Below are 18,068 nucleotides of genomic sequence, written 5' to 3' on the forward strand. Positions count from 1 at the left end.
TATAAGAAAACTACTTCAACTTCTGTCATAACAGAGGAAAGGCTCATATATGGCCGACACTCTATTTAAAGCTTTCTAAGCAGCTACTTTATCATCGTGAATTTCTATTTCACATTCAGAAATCTGAGGTGGAGTTCCCAAATATGCACTTTTAAAATAATTACTAATTAATAGAAAGATGAATTGCTTAATGATGTATTTTCTGGACAGTGTTCCTGAATAACTTTCACTGTAGTGCAGAGAAGGAGTGATACTTCTAAAATGTGGGGAATCAGTTTAAGGCAAATAAGGCTTTGATAGTTCAACATCTGTCAAACAGGATTTTCTAATTTAGATCCTAACTTAACGTTCAGTATTATCCCGTAAAAGTGGCAATTGGGTCACATTTAAGGATTGAAACTTCTGCTATACTTGCACATGACAGAATAACATACAATGAAATAAAATCACACAGTAAGAAAAAGCATTTCTTGATAGTAAATAATAAGTAAAACTGTTCAAAGAGCATTAGTGTGCAAACTACTTATTGTGCGTCGCTGCCTCTTTGTGCGCCAGCAGCTGAAATAAATGAGAACAGAAACTGTGCAAAAAATCAGATATATCAAGGTCATTGTGCAAAATAAAAATGGTCCTTTTATTCAACAAACAGAACCAGTAAAAAAATGTCTAAGTGCCATTTTGTTCTGTTTGACCTTCACTGAGATGCAGTTACAGCTGATAGCCATGGGAGGGCAGCAGCGGGACATCAAGAGAATTGTTTTTTGCTTTTTTTATGAAGCTCAAATCTTTCTATATTTTACCATAAGGTAAAAGTGTTGCAAGCACATTCGGTTTTCTTTCTTTGTTTTAATTGTCCTGCTCAGGCAAGTGAAAATGACCAAACATCAGATTGGATGCTTTCAAAGAGAACATTTTACATCTGCTGGTTTTAAAATAATTTAACAAAAACAAAAACCAAGGGGACATCACTTTAGGTGTGTGGAAGTTTCATGGTGAGTGAAAACAACCACAATTTAAACTCGGCACTGAATGAAGAAAAGAGATTTGGAGTGATTATTTACCAGCAGTGTGTGTGTGTGTGTGTGTGTGTGTGTGTGTGTGTGTGTGTGTGTGTGTGTGTGTGTGTGTGTGTGTATGTGTGTGTGTGTGTGTTTCAAGGTTTCCTCCAGGTGAGGGGGGGGGTGGCAGCGTTGCAGTAAGGTTTGCTCGTCTCAGACTCGCCGGGGAGGGCGGGCATCTTCTTCTCCTCGCTGTCAGAGTCGTCCACCGTCAGGGGGATGAGCGAGGGCGACTTCCTGCAGAGGGAGAAGAGTATCTGAACTCTAGTTTTTGTCTGCAGCACAAATGTTTCCTCCACATTGAATCCACACAGAATAATTTACCTTTGCTTTTTCAGTTCAAACACTACATTTTTAATGTATTTTGGCCTTTTACAATCATCTCGATATGATGGACTGCTCATTAGTTTAAATAGGTAACATGACCTTCACCCATAACAAAGGTAAACAATACAACCTACCTATTTATAAAACTTTAATGTTGTGTACTGTGATTTTGCTAACACATTTAGTTAAAGGGGACCTATTATGCAAAATGCACTTTTTGATGTCTTTTATACATATATATGTGTCCCCGGTGTGTCAGGGAACTCACAAAGTGTCAGAAAACAAAACCCTCTCTTTTCCTCCGTACCCACATCTCTTAAAAAAAAGAAAAAAGGGGGGTGCTTACAAGCAGATCCAGAATTTTCGCTCCTATAACGTCATTGGCGACATCCGGCCGACGTGACACGTCCCAACCTATCGTCTCCGGCACACGTGACACGTCCCAACCAAATACTCCGGCACACGTGACACGTCCCAACCTACCGTCTCCGTATACAGTCGCATGTGTGTATCTGTGTATTCAGCAGGATGTATGCTGGAGGCTTACCCCTAGATTCCACCGGGTCCGTCTGCGCCGCGTTACGTCTGCGCCGCGTTACGGCTGCCCCGCGTTACGGCTGCGTCGCGGTTTTGGTCCGGCCTCCTCCGGCGTCATACCCTACCAGGCGCGTTTCAGAAGCATTTCAGAAGCGGAGCGTCTTGCCTGCCGGCTCACAGTTTTTGTTGATTTGGGCATATTTCCTGGACAGGCTACTTTGTACAGACAAAGTTAATAATAACTGTAATATTCCAGTTATAAACGACATGAATCAAAGATGTGTTGCTGTATTTTAGTGGTAAAAAAATGCATTCATCATCATAATTATTCTATATATATAATTTACACAGTGCCTGTAAACCGGAGGAGAACGCTGGCATTTCTCCTCCTACTTGAAAGACTACGGAGGGATAGGGTCTGCAAAATTAGTTTGTGTGTGTGTATATATAGCTTTGAACGTTCCACTTCCTGCCTGCCCGACATTACGTTACGGCTGCGCCGCGTCAAAAATAGGATTCATCCGAGGAGCCCTGCGCCGAGACGCTTCTGGGACGTCAGCTACGTCGCCTGCGTCGGCTACGCCGTCCGCCGTCCGCCGTCCGCCTACGCCGTCCGCCTACGCCGTCCGCCTACGAACACACCGCAAATACTTCAGTAGACGAGTGGCAATAACTGTCCTTACCAGCAGGCAGCGGTAGTGTGAACAGCCAATCAGAGTGATTGCGTGTCCCGACTTTCTCTGACCTTTCTCAGGTGTCGGGAGGTGTGAAAAGGTGCCGTAAAGAGACGACGGTGCGGGACACACAAACCCGAGTAGGGCGCCGCGAATGCCCGACTGCCTCTGACGGCCTCTGACAGCTTCTACTGATTTTTAAAGATATTACTGATTTTCTTTGAATTAAAGAATGTAAATACTGAGTTGAGAGAATAGTCAGGGGTTTTGGGTGATGGGAGACACATCCATGGATTCAGAATTTCAATAGCTTACCATTAAATGACGGATATACCTTTCTGTCTGTGATGTTTTACAAATCAGATATTAATGTGTAGAAGTAAAACATGTGAAATATTATAGCAATATCCTGTAAAATTATGTGAAAACATGAATAAAACTACACATCTTCAGATGTTATACATATATAAGTGTCCTACACTAATAATAAAAAGTTATTATGGTATGCTGTGTGTACCTTGTGTGCACCGCCTAGTGGTTAAAGCACGTTATTTAATTATTTTTGTAATATGTTATATTTGATGAAAAAAATATTAAGAGTACATACAAAATAGGGGGAAAGTAGAAGGTACATTGATAACACCAATGTGTTTAATACTGGCAACTTCTAATTGTGGGAAAAACGAAAACGTTCCGAGTAGAGACATCCCATAGAACATTTTGCGAAACACAATAGCCAGCATATCTAGTTCTGGGGGGGGGGGCTGGTCCCGTTCGAGTCCAGTTTTGACGCTCGGCGTAACCTTGGCACACTGCCACTCCAACATCCAATCACAGAGCTTGAGGATTGATCACGGAGTTTGTAGTCCCAAACGATAGCTGAGGATTATGGGTAGTGTAATGTCTTCGGCCATCCTAAACTCCGAAATGTTTTTATTTTGAAATTCAGTTCCGGACGGACGCCAAAAAAGGCCGAGATTATAGAATTAAACAAATAAATAAAAACAAGGATAATTGTGTGTTATTGTTGAGTAAATAACAGTGTGTTATTTACTAAAAATACAGATTTCAGTATTCTGAGGCTCTGAGCCCCATTTCTTTTCCTAACGGACGGCAAAAAAAGTCAGACATTATAAGATTTAAAATAAAAACAATAATCGTGGCTTGATATTGAGTAAGAACATGTTCTTATGAACCACACAGTTTCCGGTCTTCCAAGACCCGACCGGACAAAAAGACGTGGTGCAGGCACGAAACATGCTACCAATAGAAATACATTGCTTTTAAAATCGTTCTGTGTGACACGAAAAAAAGGGGAAAATCGTGTTGGTGAACACGAATCAATAGATTAAATGTCCTGACTATAACACGAAATGCCGTGAGACTGGGTTGAGGGGAAAGCTGCGTGACGCTACAAAGGGCCGTGGCTAGCAGAATCAGCCTGTTTGCAACAGGGCTGCAAAAGAGGGGTATGAGCAGTATGAGGCATGGCTACAATTGTTGATCTGTTTGGTATTTTAAGCAAAACACTTCACAGACATGTATTGAATAGGTATGGCCCTACAATATATGTTTCCAATATAGCATAATAGGTCCACTTTAAGTAAAGGTTAAGAAGTTACAGTTATATTGAAACATAAAGTTGTATTGTTTACTTGGGTGTTCCTGGAGAAGGTTGCGTGGTATGGACCTGATACAATGTATTGATAATAAGCTCAGTAGGCTACTTTTCTTATTAATTAGAAGCATGATAAACTGAAGTTTAGGAAGTTATATAAAACAAACCGGTCTCCGCTCTGTGTGATGAGTCTCCTGCAGGTCTCCATCTGGACGTCCAGGCCTCTCTTCATGGAGCACATCTCCATGTACTCGTGCAGGTGGCGGTTCATGTCGCTCTTAGCTGTAGCCAGCTCCAGCTGACCAGGAGGGGAAACAAAACCACAGTTACATTTCTATGACTGACACTAGACACTCAGCATTAATACTATTTTATGTTGTGAAATGGGAGAAGCTATTTTTGCTCCTCTGTTTCTGGAAGTGAAAGCCAGTAATTTTTCCCATAAGATATTGTAACGTGACTCGCAGTTGGAGCACTTCAATGACATTCATCCTGAAACTCTTCAGTGGAATTATCAGTGCAAAAGATTAAGAAATGTGTTGGAAAATATCTGGTTCTTTGATTGGAAAAGACAAGGATAAAAGTGTGGATGGTAACTATGGCTTCCAAGGTGCATATCAGCTGGAAACATCCTATCATGGGTTTAAAATTGGGATACTTGCACAGACACAATTTGCAGATAAAATACATTACATTTTAAATTCTTCCTCAATTGTGGGTGACAGGTAATGATTTCAACATCAACATGCCAAAATGACAGAGAGAAACAAATGTAAAGAAAATATTTAAATGGTAAACCCAACAACTGTCCAAACAAAAGGTTAGCTCTAATCTTCTAATAAAAACATGAATACGTCTGTTCCAATAATAAAACATTATGGACACCAGTCTTTAGACCCAGTATGAGAGGTGAATCCTCACAATGTAACGTAATAGACAGAATGCATGGAAACAGACTCGCCTCTATCTGGTCGATGGTCTCCTGGTATTCCTTCTCTCTGAATTTGAACATGCACTCTGTGTCTTTGATCACCTCCTCGATGGACTCCTCCTGCTGCTGCAGCTGCAGGCAGAGAGTGGAAACAACAGGACTGGAGTTAGCAGCAGTCATTATATTTCAATATTTATCAAATGTTTTGCAGATAACGGCTGTTAAAAGAAAAAAAAGTCCATGTTGAGGTAGAGTTTATTGAGTAAAGCCAAATAACAAAAGAGTGCATTCTTACAAACTTGGGAAGCATTTTTTTAAATGTTGGAGTATTTATGAAAATCCAACAGTATATTAGTTGATTCGATTTGCTTGGTCTTTAGATGCTTCACAAATGATGTGACAATTCAGGAAAACATTGACATCAAAATACTTGAACTACTCAATCAACCCGTGCTTAATTATATAGCGACTGAGAAGTTCAAGTATATGAAGGTATGTTTTGTTTCTGTCTAATAAACTGTAGGTGGCAGACTATCCAAATTGGTCTTAACCAATTTATTTTAAACAAGTGACCATAACTAAAAGAAACACAAATATTGAAGAGTTGACAGATAAATTGAAATACTATAATACTGTCAAAAAGTGATGTTTGAGTAGCGAAAAGAAGACACAACCGCTGTGAGTGTATCACAGGTGAGTTAAGATCTGTTTTCTTTTCTTTTCAGCTTCTCACTAAGCAGATCAGGTCCTTAGCCTCTTTGGATTATCTGGTTAAAAACGGCTTACAGGTCACAAGGAAAGACTGGAGCGTCACCAGACTGATCTCAAACACCACAGTTCATCAGGTCAGGACAGAGGGACAGGGGACATCTGAACGGAGAGGGAACACCGAGCGTCACAGCACGCATTAAAACTGCTGAAGGGTTTAGTTTCCTCTAATGTTGCTATGTTTATCTGTTTCACTATTCAAAGATTCAAAGGTTTTATTGTCATATGCACAACGCTACAGTGTAGAAATGGCAATGACATTCTTCTGACCTGAGCTCCTCCAACAATGCAACATATATAGTAAAATACAAAAATACAAAATAAAAAGTAGTGCAAAAAGTCTATATATTACTATTTGTGGTTTTGAACAATTCAAGATGAAATATTTGAGGGTAACAATGAATTCCCTATTTAGAATAGTCTATTCTTGTTCTCTATTTACTTTATGACAGAGGTTTAACATATAACACTTATGCATTGTTGGGGAAGCCTGTGACCTAAGATTTTCAACGACATAATTACTCTGTAGCTATGTTAGTTTGACAATAAAGAACCTTGAACCTTATGTTGGCTTCAATAAGGGTCAATATGATTTGAAAGTAAAACAATTAAGTGCTTCTGTGATTGCTGTGATCTTAAACACAGTAAAAACAGAAAACTGCGTTACCTGTTTTACATTCTTTTTGTAGAAGCCCAATTTGTAAACCAGATAGAATTTGTTTTGTCTGCTGTTTTTGGCTGATCTTATTTTGAGCTATTTCTGAATAATAAAGGCAAACTGAACTCTATTTGTGCCTGTCAGAATTAGTATGCACGCACCTCTCCCTGTGTTTCCACTCCCAGTGGGTATCCAGGGAAATCCTCCCAGAGCAGAAGGGTTTCCTCTGTTTCCTCCCAGGCCAGACTGTCACAGTCATCGTCAAACTCACACTCCCTCCTGCACACACACACACACACACACACACACACACACACACACACACACACACACACACACACACACACACACACACACACACACACACACACACACACACACACACACACACACACACACACACACACACACACACACACACACACACACACACACACACACACACACACACACACACACACACACACACACACACACACACACACACACACACACACGGTATGTAATCAAAATGGTTAAACATCAGTATGTGTGTGAATTATAAGCAAAAACACCTACAGCTGATTCAGCATCCTCTGCATCTGCTCGTTGATCTGATTGGCCGACGTGCTGCAGGACTCCTCGTCTTTAGCCCCGCCTCCCTCGCTCTCGGACATGCTCAGTTCGTCTCCATCTCCGCCCTTCGCCGACTGGCCGCTCGGTTTCCTGGACCGGCCACTCAGACTGGAGGGGGGCGTGGCCACCTGCTGAAAGGACGCGTGTTGGTTTAAAGGTGGAGGACTTGTTTCAGACCTTTTACCAGCCCTAACATACCTGGAACATCTGGATCATGTCCTCACAGTTCCTCTGCTGGGCGACGTCACACAGGCGGGCGGTGATGTCGATGCGGCGGCAGATGTCCATGTCCACCTTCATGGCCTTCTCCTGGATCTTACTGTCCAGATCTGACAGGTTCTGATGGAGAGAGAACGGATTACTTCTTCCATTTGTGTACATTTCTGACAACTTGAAACGGTAGGCCATTGGATGGAGGCATAACAAATAAATTGATCAAAAGGGAAACAATATATAGATTATGGAATCCAAATTCTTCTACATTTCTGAATCCGATAGTCAGTTTTAAACATTTGAAAAATGATGCTAACCACAGCTGGCAGCAGACTTACGTTGCTGACGAGTCCTTTGAAGAGAACCAGTTCGGCCTTCAGCTGCTTCACCCTCATCGCCAGCTCATCCTGACACACCTCGCTCTCCTGCAGGTCCTGCAAACACACACACGCGCGCACACACACACACACACACACACACACACACACACACACACACACACACACACACACACACACACACACACACACACACACACACACACACACACACACACACACACACACACACACACACACACACACACACACACACACACACACACACACACACCACACACACACACACACACACACACACACACACACACACACACACACACACACACACACACACACACACACACACACACACTGCTGGTAAATAATCACTCCAAATCTCTTTTCTTCATTCAGTGCCGAGTTTAAATTGTGGTTGTTTTCACTCACCATGAAACTTCCACACACCTGAAGTGATGTCCCCTTGGTTTTTGTTTTTGTTCAATTATTTTAAAACCAGCAGATGTAAAATGAATATATAGAGAAAAGTTTTCAACATAAGTCCCCTTACCTCCTCCAGTTCAGCCACTTTCTCCTGCATGTCCATCCTGGCTGTGTACTCCTCTTCCCATCTACAAACACACATACACAAAATATTAATGGTATAATTCAGAGAGAACTTTGCATATCTTGCATTTTATCTTTGTTGCAAAACAAAAGACTAAGATGACCACACACTATTGGTACTTTTTCCCTCTTTTTCCCTGTTTGTTATCTTGGTATCTTTTTTATTTTTCAGCTGACCTCTAAACCAATAGGAGATTCAACAATGATTTGATTGTAATAGATCATTTGAATCTCAGCAGATAACAGTTGAATGTGGAATATTCCTGGCTTCTCATCAGGTCAGGTGAGAAGGGGGAACATTTAGCCTGTGAAGCTTCCTGATCTTCCTCTCTGCAGCTTTCAGGCATGTTACCTCCTGACTGACCTACAGCATGAACGCGCCTCTTACCAGCGAGAGTATTACTCAGCAGGTGTTACATAAAGGAAACCATGCGGTGTGCATGTAGAGCACGAACAGTAAGAAGAGCAAGCTGTAACCCTGAGGAGAGAAGACAGAAATAACAAAGAGTGACGAGGCAGAGGCCGACCTTACACTGCAGGACTACGGGCGTTCTGAAATGCAAGACGTATTATTCCTGATTGAATGTCCCTCTAATGAAATGTGATCTCAGGACAATGTACATTTATAAAAGCGAAACAACATAACACAGGAGACAAAGACACCGCATTAGCAGTGTAGCACAACAAAGGGCCATTGGTCGACTGAGGGGGTGCTCTTTTGTCCTGAGTAAAGTACAACTCTTAGACTTTGATGACATTCGTATCATCATATTTCTCAGTTAATGAACTCCAGGTCCAGAGAGACTGAATCTTTATTGTACAATTGTCTCTCGTTTCTAAAACTCAAGGTCTCTGATTATACCACTCTAACACCAGAGCCTTCTTTGTCCCATGTTTAACATCTGTACACCTCAGAGATTTGCCAGATATTATTGTGGCACTAAAAAATAGTAGAAAGTAGATGTGACATGATGACTGTCACTGAGAGCAAAAAAGATACTAAATGTATAATGACATTCACAAATAAACGGCATTTAATGTAAACCTGCATGTTATGATTGGCATCCAATCCACTATGTAGAGGTCAGTATCGAATGTGTGTCTCTGTAAAAAAAAATGGGTGAATTTTCTTATATGCTGTCAACAAATCATCTCTGCTCTTCTGGCTTCTTTCCCATTTTTGAGTCCTCTTTGTCCTTCACAATAACAATGCTCAGCTGGAGCACTGAAATGATGACATCATGTCTCTGGGGGACGACCTCAGATCAGATTGTCTCCATGTCAACAGAGATGATTTCCAATTTGTGTGTTCAACTACAAGTCACAGGGAGGCTGCATGCTGAGAGAGACTTGTGTTGGATATGAAGAGGATAGCATCACATCTGGTTTATTCAGAGAGGGACTCAGACACAGATGTGATGCGCAGATTGTGTTACAGTGAGAGAGCTGACATTTTGTATTGCTCTCTCCTGTTTGTCAGTCCCAACACGTGGCTCTGCAGTGAGTCTGCAGGCTGTCATTCTGTTAGACTGAGCACACAGAAGCCGGCTTATCTAAAACTCATGCTGTAAGATGATGCAATAGCTAGAATTTAGCAAAAAGTCCTTCCAAAAAAATAGACATTTACATTATTTTCACGACCCATTGTGTGTTTTATCTGAGATTTCCCCTGTCATAAGGAGACCGGGCTGCTGCACTGCACACTTGAGCTGTGATGTCAGCAAGTAGTGTGTCATGAAGAGGGTGACGTAAATTCAACCTCTACCTCCTGTAGGCTAATGCATGGTGGTAAATGCATGGTGTTTTGAATCACATATGGATGTATTTGCCCTCTTTAAGGCCATGTAGCAGTGTATTGGAATAAACAAGCCTCATTGGACTGAATTGAATCAAAGACAAAAATAAAACCTTCGAGGGTCGTGGGGTTTGGGGATGTGGATGATAGCGTGATGTTGATGATGATGTCAGTGGCTCACATGGGACAGAGAGGAGGAGAGGGGGGGAGGGGGTGACACAAGGTGCGTGCAGGCAGAAGGGTGAGGGAGATGGATGAGGAGTCAACAGGGACAGTAGCAAACAATTCAGGAGAAAACAGAACAAGGCCGCAGAGAGGGAGAGACAGAGAGGGAACACTTAGAGGGAGGCAGAGGGTAAGAGATAAAACAGAGAGGAGAGGAGAGATGGCAGACTGGGTGACATCACTGTTGGCGTTCACAGGCTAGTGCTGCATTGCAGGTAGCAGGACAAAACCCAGCTGAGAGGAAGAGGGGAAGAAGAAGAGGAGATGGAGAAAGACAAGAGGAAGAAGAAGAGCAGGAAAGAAAGGAGAGGAAGAGGGGAGCCTGCAGTGTGAGGACGATCAGGACAGACAGTTCCTCCCTTCAGACACACAGGCAGCAAAACACTCAGAGCTCAATTAAGACACTCTTTTTTCAACCTTAATGGATTGATAATAATAAAGTTGTGATATGGAGGAAGCTGCTGGTTCTCAGAAGTACTTAGAAACACAGCTCTGACTTCAATCAAGGGCAGGGAGGTCGTGTTCTTAAGTAATTCACTAATTCAGTTTTTAGAAATCATAGTTTATATTCTATGATTAATAACCAGGGGATATACTTATGAGTAAGTTCCAGTGCTTTAGGTCAAATGAGTTTACATTTGACAACTTATCTACAGAAATATATAAGGCTCTTTATCTGATTTCTCTGTCAGTATTTTATTCCTAGCAGTTTAGAGAAGGCCATTTAGTTTTTATGTCAAATTGTCTGGGGTGTACGGAGCCCTGGAGGGTTCATAGAGAGAATAAATAAATAAAACGAGGCCACGTTTTATTAATTTGTGCGCACGAGATGTAATTCGTGGCCTCAGCTTAAAGTGGACCTATCATGCTATATTTGAATAATATATTGTAAGGTCATACCTATATAAAACATGTCTGTGAAGTTTTTTTTTCAAAATACCAAACAGATCATGCATTTTAGCCATGCCTCATTTCGCTCTATTTGCTCTTTTCCAGCCCTGTTTTTGCAAGGGCTGATTCTGTGAGAAGTCTTCTTCGCTGCTTTTGTGGCAGACTACAGCGCCACTTACAGGCCTGGCATATGTACTACAGCGTCTTGAGCGGCAATGGCCGTGGCCGTGGCCCAATCCCCCATTCCCCTGATAGGTGGAGAGTTGCCCATATAGGCGGAGCTCCCCGTTTCTGACGTCAGAACAATTTCAAATCTGTATCAGCTCCGATGCAGCCCCGTTTTTAGAGATTTGGGTATGGAGGAAAAGAGAGAGGGTTGTGTTTTCTGACACTCATGGGGCTTTCCCGAACCTGAGTCGAGAGCTGGAGTTAAATGAAATCTCAGATTTGCCTTCTTAATAGTTTGTTTAGGTCCCTCACTTCCGTTTCGCTTCTCATGCACTGATTCGCTAAGCTGAACAGCCAATTAGAGTGATTTCTTTGGCCGTCGGCCAACATGTCGAATCGGCGGCGGAAGGTGTCTGCACGGCCGAAAAGACACGACGGTGCAGTACACACCAATCTGAGTAGGGCGACACGGCGCTCATCGACGGCCCGACATCTATTGACATCTATCGACGCCGAAAATCGGCTCGGTGTGTAAGGACCTTAAAACGTAGCAGCCTCGATCTCTATTCAGCTGTTCTAATGAAGGTAAACACAGTGAAGGCGCTGCGTAAAAGACACAGCTCTCTGCGCGCAGATAGCTGATACTGTGAGAGTCACGGACATGAATTCATAGATCAAGGCAGACTGGTTCACAGACTCTCCTGTTTTACGAATCCGGTGCTTAAACAAATAGCTCTACACCTCTGGCCGAAATGTCCCTAAAATGAAGTCCGAGTTTGAAATATATCTCAAATAATGTATGCACTGCCATTTCCCCACATAAACATAACAGTTATATCTCCGGTTGTCTCGTGCGAACGAGAAAGTATCTCGTGCGCACAAATTAATAAAGTGTGGCCTCGTTTTATTTAAATTGAGGCCACGAATTACATCTCGTGCGCACAAATTACATCTCGTGCGCACAAATTACATCTCGTGCGCACAAATTAATAAAACGTGGCCTCGTTTTATTTATTTGTTCTCTCTATGAACCCTCCAGGGATCCGTAGGGGTGTCATAATGGACTCATGTCTTCTGTTGTTCTAAATGACTGGCTCCAGCCTACATATTAACACAAAAGGCTCCTGGATATTTTAAGAATATCACAGGTTTATCTTTTATTTCAGAATCCGAGAGTCAACAAATCAAAACTGTTGAAAGATTCTTAATTAGGTTTCTATATGAGGTAAACTTATCGATAATTGAGCATGCAGCAAAATGAACCTCTCTGATTGGTTGTGTCAATGACTTATAGTTGACTTTTATCTTGCATTTCCAGGTTTTTTTCAAAAGACACATTATTTGAAAATACAGTGGATCATCTTTTTCAGTCAAGCGGGGTATCTTTGTATCATCCAACTTGAATTAGACCAACTTTGAATCATTTAACATAAGCTGTTCACGTGGAATGGAAACCTGGAAGTCCTAAAATCAACCTTTCACAACTCTATGATGACCTCATGATGTGAAATACAAACTACAGCAACGTGCACATCTGCGTTCCTAATGACTCATACAATGTAACCTTAAAGTATGTCTAACTTTATAAAAAAAATAATAACATAGCCTATGTCTCAAGCCCTTATCGGCTCTTCGGCAGGTGCAAATGTTTAGGGAAAAAAAAGTAAATGTTTCAAAGGCAATATTTATATGATCTGTTTTGTGCTTACAACTCATTTTGTATGGTAAAGATTATAAAAGCATCATACTCTGTGAAATGCTGCCAAATTGAAGGAACTGTGAACCTTTTCTATCTCCAGATCCCTTTAAAAGCATAACACCCAGGTCAGAGTGTTGTTGCTGCTCGTTCTGAAATCGATGTGACTGAAGGTTTGTCCTGCAGTGGCGTCCTGCCTCAGCAGACTGAAGCAAAAGCACTGAGGTCAGTGCTTTTTAGCATAAAGCAGCAGAGTGTGTTAAAGTGTGAAACAGGTCAGTGCGAACAAAACAGAAACTGCATGCTGAGCAAAACCCCTCTCAGACCAAATATAGGTTTATATGTCATAGACCTAAACACTTCAATTAAAACAGTTGCCTTGTATTGATAGCATACTTTATGAATAATTCATAACATTCTGCTCGGCACACACAAAGATTTTGTTCTTTGTTTTTTTGTTCTTTCTGTCAAACCTATGTAATATCTATAGTAAAACAGATGCGACAAAGTATATGGGTTCAATAATGCTGTATATATAATACCACTATTCCTTATAGACCTTAAAGTACAAAGATGCACATTAAAAGTGAGGAACTGTTTACAGTAGAACAAATCAATGTCACATGCATGTAATAATAAATGCCCTTGCTTTGAGATGCCTAGGATGCACTTATTACGTTGCTTTGGGTGAAATCATCAGTGAAATAAATGTAATGTACAAATCCTGTAAACCTTGCCTTACAGCAGGCCTGCTCAGCATTTTGCAGCACTGCTGTCGATGACTCAATACAAGCAGAGGAAGTGATTGCTACCTCAGCATAAACTGTTTGGCAAAATCCTTGCGGGGTGACACATTCATATCAGTCAATTATATTTCAGCTTTTCAGAGCCATTGGTGCATAAAAACCTCAAAATAAATTGTGGAGCAGGAGCTAAACATTTGCAGTAAGGTGGGAAATCAGCTCTCAAAAAATACACTGCCACTGACAGACTTTACATTTTGAACATCTATACAACATGAAGCAAGACAAATAAGTTCTTGAAACACAACATGTGTAAAATAAGAGTATACATATGTTGTTGAGAGCTGATGACCAACCAAGATGAGATGCAACTGAAAATCTTAAATAAGGTATCCCAGCATAAAAAAAAGGATGAAGATGATAATATCAAAAACAGAAAATGTACTAAGCTATACAGCTTTTTGAATTCCCTTGTGTGGGGATGTTCACAATTACCCTCATGAAGGAAATGACCAATATTTCCATAGTATCTCTCTGAGTTAGATCATGACAATAAGATCACACTGTTATTGTAATATCAACTTATTATTTCCCTGAATATCAAGGCAAACTAATTAAAATGTGTTTGCTATTAGTCAGGTGTTCATATTTGTGTGTTATAATCTTCACAGTCAACTTGTATATTTTCTACTTTTGAATGCTGTTTTTTTCCTATTTTGAGATGTTCACATTTTAGAATAGTTTATTTCTACTCTTTTAATTTCTACTTATGTGCAATGCCTTGATTTAAGGTAAGATAAGATGTACTTTATTGATCCCAATTTGGGAAATGTTTGCATTTTTATGCTGCTGCAACGAAAACATTTCCCAATTTGGGATCAATAAAGTACCCACAAAAATAAGCCATACCAAGAAACTCAAAGTCACTTTACACTATGCATCAGAAATCAGACACTTGTCAAACAATCCAGTCATGTGTACAGTGATACACTTTAAGGTTAAAAACAACCCTTACCTTCTCTTGTACTCGTCTCTCTCCCTCTTCACCTTGGCCAGCACGTTGTTCAGGGCCCTGATCTCCGGTGTGATGGTGTCGACCTGGACCCCAACCCCGTCCGGCTGCGTCCAGGGGGCCCCGGGGCCCGAGGTGCAGGACTCCCTCCCGGAGCCAAACCGGCGGCTGTGGTTGAAGGACCAGAGCGTCCCGGGGAGGAAGCGGGGGGGGCGGCGCGGTGATGAAGTTGGTGTTCGTCCCGGAGTGAGAGGTGTACTTCTCGTTGATGTTGGTGAAGGTTTTGGAAGGGTCCATTGGGCTCAGGGCCGGGCTGATGGAGAAGCCGGAAGTGGTGAGGTTGGAGTTTGAATCCGTGGACAGTGAGCTCGGGTTCAGGTTGTTCCCCAGCAGGTGTTTGTTGTCAAATAGAGGAGGGGGGTTCAGGGTGGGGGAGAGGAGGCCGCCGGGCAGGTAGGCCGAGTTGTTGGCGTTGTGGAGCGATATGAGTCCCGGTCTGGCTTGGATAGGCCCGATAAATCCAGTCTGGACCCCCATGTCTTTAGTCTGCGGCTTCTGGTGTCCATCCCCCCCACCGTTATCCTCCAGAGCCTGCTGCAGCTGCTTCTCCAGCACCTTGTTCCTGCGCTCCAGCTCGTGCACTTTGGCCAGGAAGCAGCGGAAGCGCAGGTTCAGGGTCTTCAGGACGCTGATGTTGGAGCCCAGGTCGTTGCGCAGCGCCGTGGCCGCGGGGGGTCCGCGGTGCAAGGGGTTGCTCAGGTGCAGGTAGGTGAGGCCCGACGGCGGCAAGGAGCCCAGGTCCAGCCCGGACAACCCATCAGGCCCGAAGCCACCGTGGTCCCCCAGGAAGTAGCCCGGCTCCATCATAGCGGAGTCGTTCTGGCCCGGCATCTGGTGGTGGTGCTGCTGCGGGGCCAGGAAGCCGCTCTCCCCCAGGGCCGGATTCATGCTCGAATAGGAAAATCTGAAGTGCTCGAAATCCGGCATGAACCCAGACTTCTGCAGTCTATTTTCAACAGTTCAAATTGTTTTGTCTATAAACTGATTATAGTCCCGAACCGGAATGAGGCCCAGCTGCCTTGTTTTTGCCCCCCTTACTGGTCACACCAGATGCTCACCTTTACGCAGAGGAGCTGTGGCCTAAAGTCAGATGACGGGGGTTAAATGATTCTTTACGGGTCTAAAATCGCAGCAAAAATAACAACCCCCCAATAGGATATTATAGTAAACCTATCGCGATGAGCTGTGAAGTATAAATGTTATTATAAAGTACAAATAGAAACCTCTAAACTCGCAGACACACCGCTGGTCGCTGCAGCAAAATAAGATGACTGAGTTTACTTTTACGCAGGACTAAATTCTAGTCGAGAGATCTCAGTGGCGACGCGCACTATCACAAACTGTTTATTCTAAGCCCCTAGAATAAAGCGCTAAGGAGATATATTGAAGCCACAACCAAAATGTACGCACCTGCCAGACCGAGGAGGAAGCATTAACTTTGGCACCAGATAATGAGGTGAATGAGTCCGAGGAGAGTGTAGCAGCGGTGCAGCAGAGCTCAGCGATAAACACAAATGACTGAATGCGGCGTTCACTTACCGGACAGACTGTGGAAGAGGAGCAGTGATCAGTTTGCAGTCTGGCTCAGATACCGTAGTGACTAAAGTAGAGGTGCACCTGTGGTAAAGCAGCCCAGGGGGATTTAAAACGTCATGGATATGTTGAATGGATGGTAACGTTTCATAAAAGAAAGTGTTTTAAAATAAAAATGTTAAATACAAATATCCATTATCTTTCCCAGACTTAACAGTGGTTGCAGCTGAATAAACTATTAGCTAACTCCTTCCACCAAGGAAGCATTATGTAGCACAAATGAATAATGTTTACAGGATTTTAGCTTGATTGGTAACCAATTAACCTTCTCTTAACACACACATCACCCATCCTTCTTAATACATGTTTAGTGACTACAAAACACTTTGCATTAAAACTAGTAAACTTAAAGGTGGGGTAGGTAAGTTTGAGAAATCGGCTCGAGATACACTTTTTGTTATATTCCATGGAATGCTCTTAACATCCCGATAGCAATGAATATCTTAAGTGCTTTGACAAAAAATCCATAAAAAAATGTCATCTGTGGAAGCGTGTAAAAAGCACGACCAATCATTTTAGCCGGACCGGCTAAAATAACTGGATGGCCTATCTGTCTGTCAGCCTTCCATCTGTGCACAAACTTATCTCGTGCCCTCATTGGTCATGTGCGTGTTCGTGTGTGTTGGAGGAGGGGCTCTGTAAGGAAGTGGGAGATTTTTTCCGGCTGTGTATTTTCAAATTCTAGCGATCTCAAGCCGGTTTCTCAAATGTACCTACCCCACCTAAGTAAGCTAGCATTCTGAATTTCTTATTCACTATATTGCAACAATGAAATGTATCCTTTTTACGTTTAACAGCCAATACATTTGAAAAAGGTTATCAAAAGAAATATGAAAATGGTTCTGACTCATTAACTTTCTGGGCTTTTGTGACAATAAGTTATTTCAGTTGTCAGACATTGGAGGTGTTCCTCCCTGTTTCCCTTTTTACCCAGTAACCCTCCACTCCTTCGCCTCTTTGTATAGTTGCCACTGACCAGCTGATTATATTTATCCCTAATACTAATTGGATATTCTGAAATAAACTCAATGGCACTTGCCTGGGCCGGTATCAACAGCTCCAACAAAAAAGTTGTAAAATCCTGGATTAAAATTGGTTTTAACAGCTACTTCTTTAAATTAAGTTTGGCTAAAATCAACTACAGACAATGAAAGGAAAGCAATTAACTTTTTTGTAAACCCTGGAAATTGGACATCAGTGACATATCAAAATATATTTAAATTTTATTATACACTAGGCTACCCTTTATACAACATATAGGACTATAGACATTTCCAGATACAAATCTATTTGTTGCAATACAAATGTGTGAATTTAAAATGACGTGTAAACCACCCTCATAGTTTGAGGAGGGGCGAGACTGTCATTATCAATTGTCAGAGGTAAATAAGAGAGACACATTATTTATATAAAATGATCAAGAGTGACATGTCGGCCCAGAAAACTACACTTCCTGTATGGCTTTCTCCTAACTCTCCTCCTGCCTTCCTGACTAGATTTTGGCCGCCATCCCAGAAATGAATTTTGTATTCTGCACAAAAC

General features: G+C 42.0%; 1 protein-coding gene across 1 annotated transcript; it reads right to left on the reverse strand.

Annotated features, from left to right (window-relative positions):
- Positions 1 to 1,153: 1,153 nt before the first annotated feature.
- LOC117478195 (intermediate filament family orphan 1-like) lies at positions 1,154 to 15,913 on the reverse strand. Its single transcript, XM_034125136.1, is given in 10 exon segments — positions 1,154 to 1,295; positions 4,382 to 4,512; positions 5,176 to 5,277; positions 6,733 to 6,850; positions 7,130 to 7,317; positions 7,385 to 7,525; positions 7,738 to 7,833; positions 8,288 to 8,348; positions 14,877 to 15,085; positions 15,087 to 15,913. Coding segments are annotated over 10 exon segments (1,962 nt in total). The 5' UTR covers positions 15,861 to 15,913.
- Positions 15,914 to 18,068: the final 2,155 nt, after the last annotated feature.

Source organism: Trematomus bernacchii, unplaced genomic scaffold, assembly GCF_902827165.1.
Source record: "Trematomus bernacchii unplaced genomic scaffold, fTreBer1.1, whole genome shotgun sequence".
Taxonomy (NCBI): domain Eukaryota; kingdom Metazoa; phylum Chordata; class Actinopteri; order Perciformes; family Nototheniidae; genus Trematomus; species Trematomus bernacchii.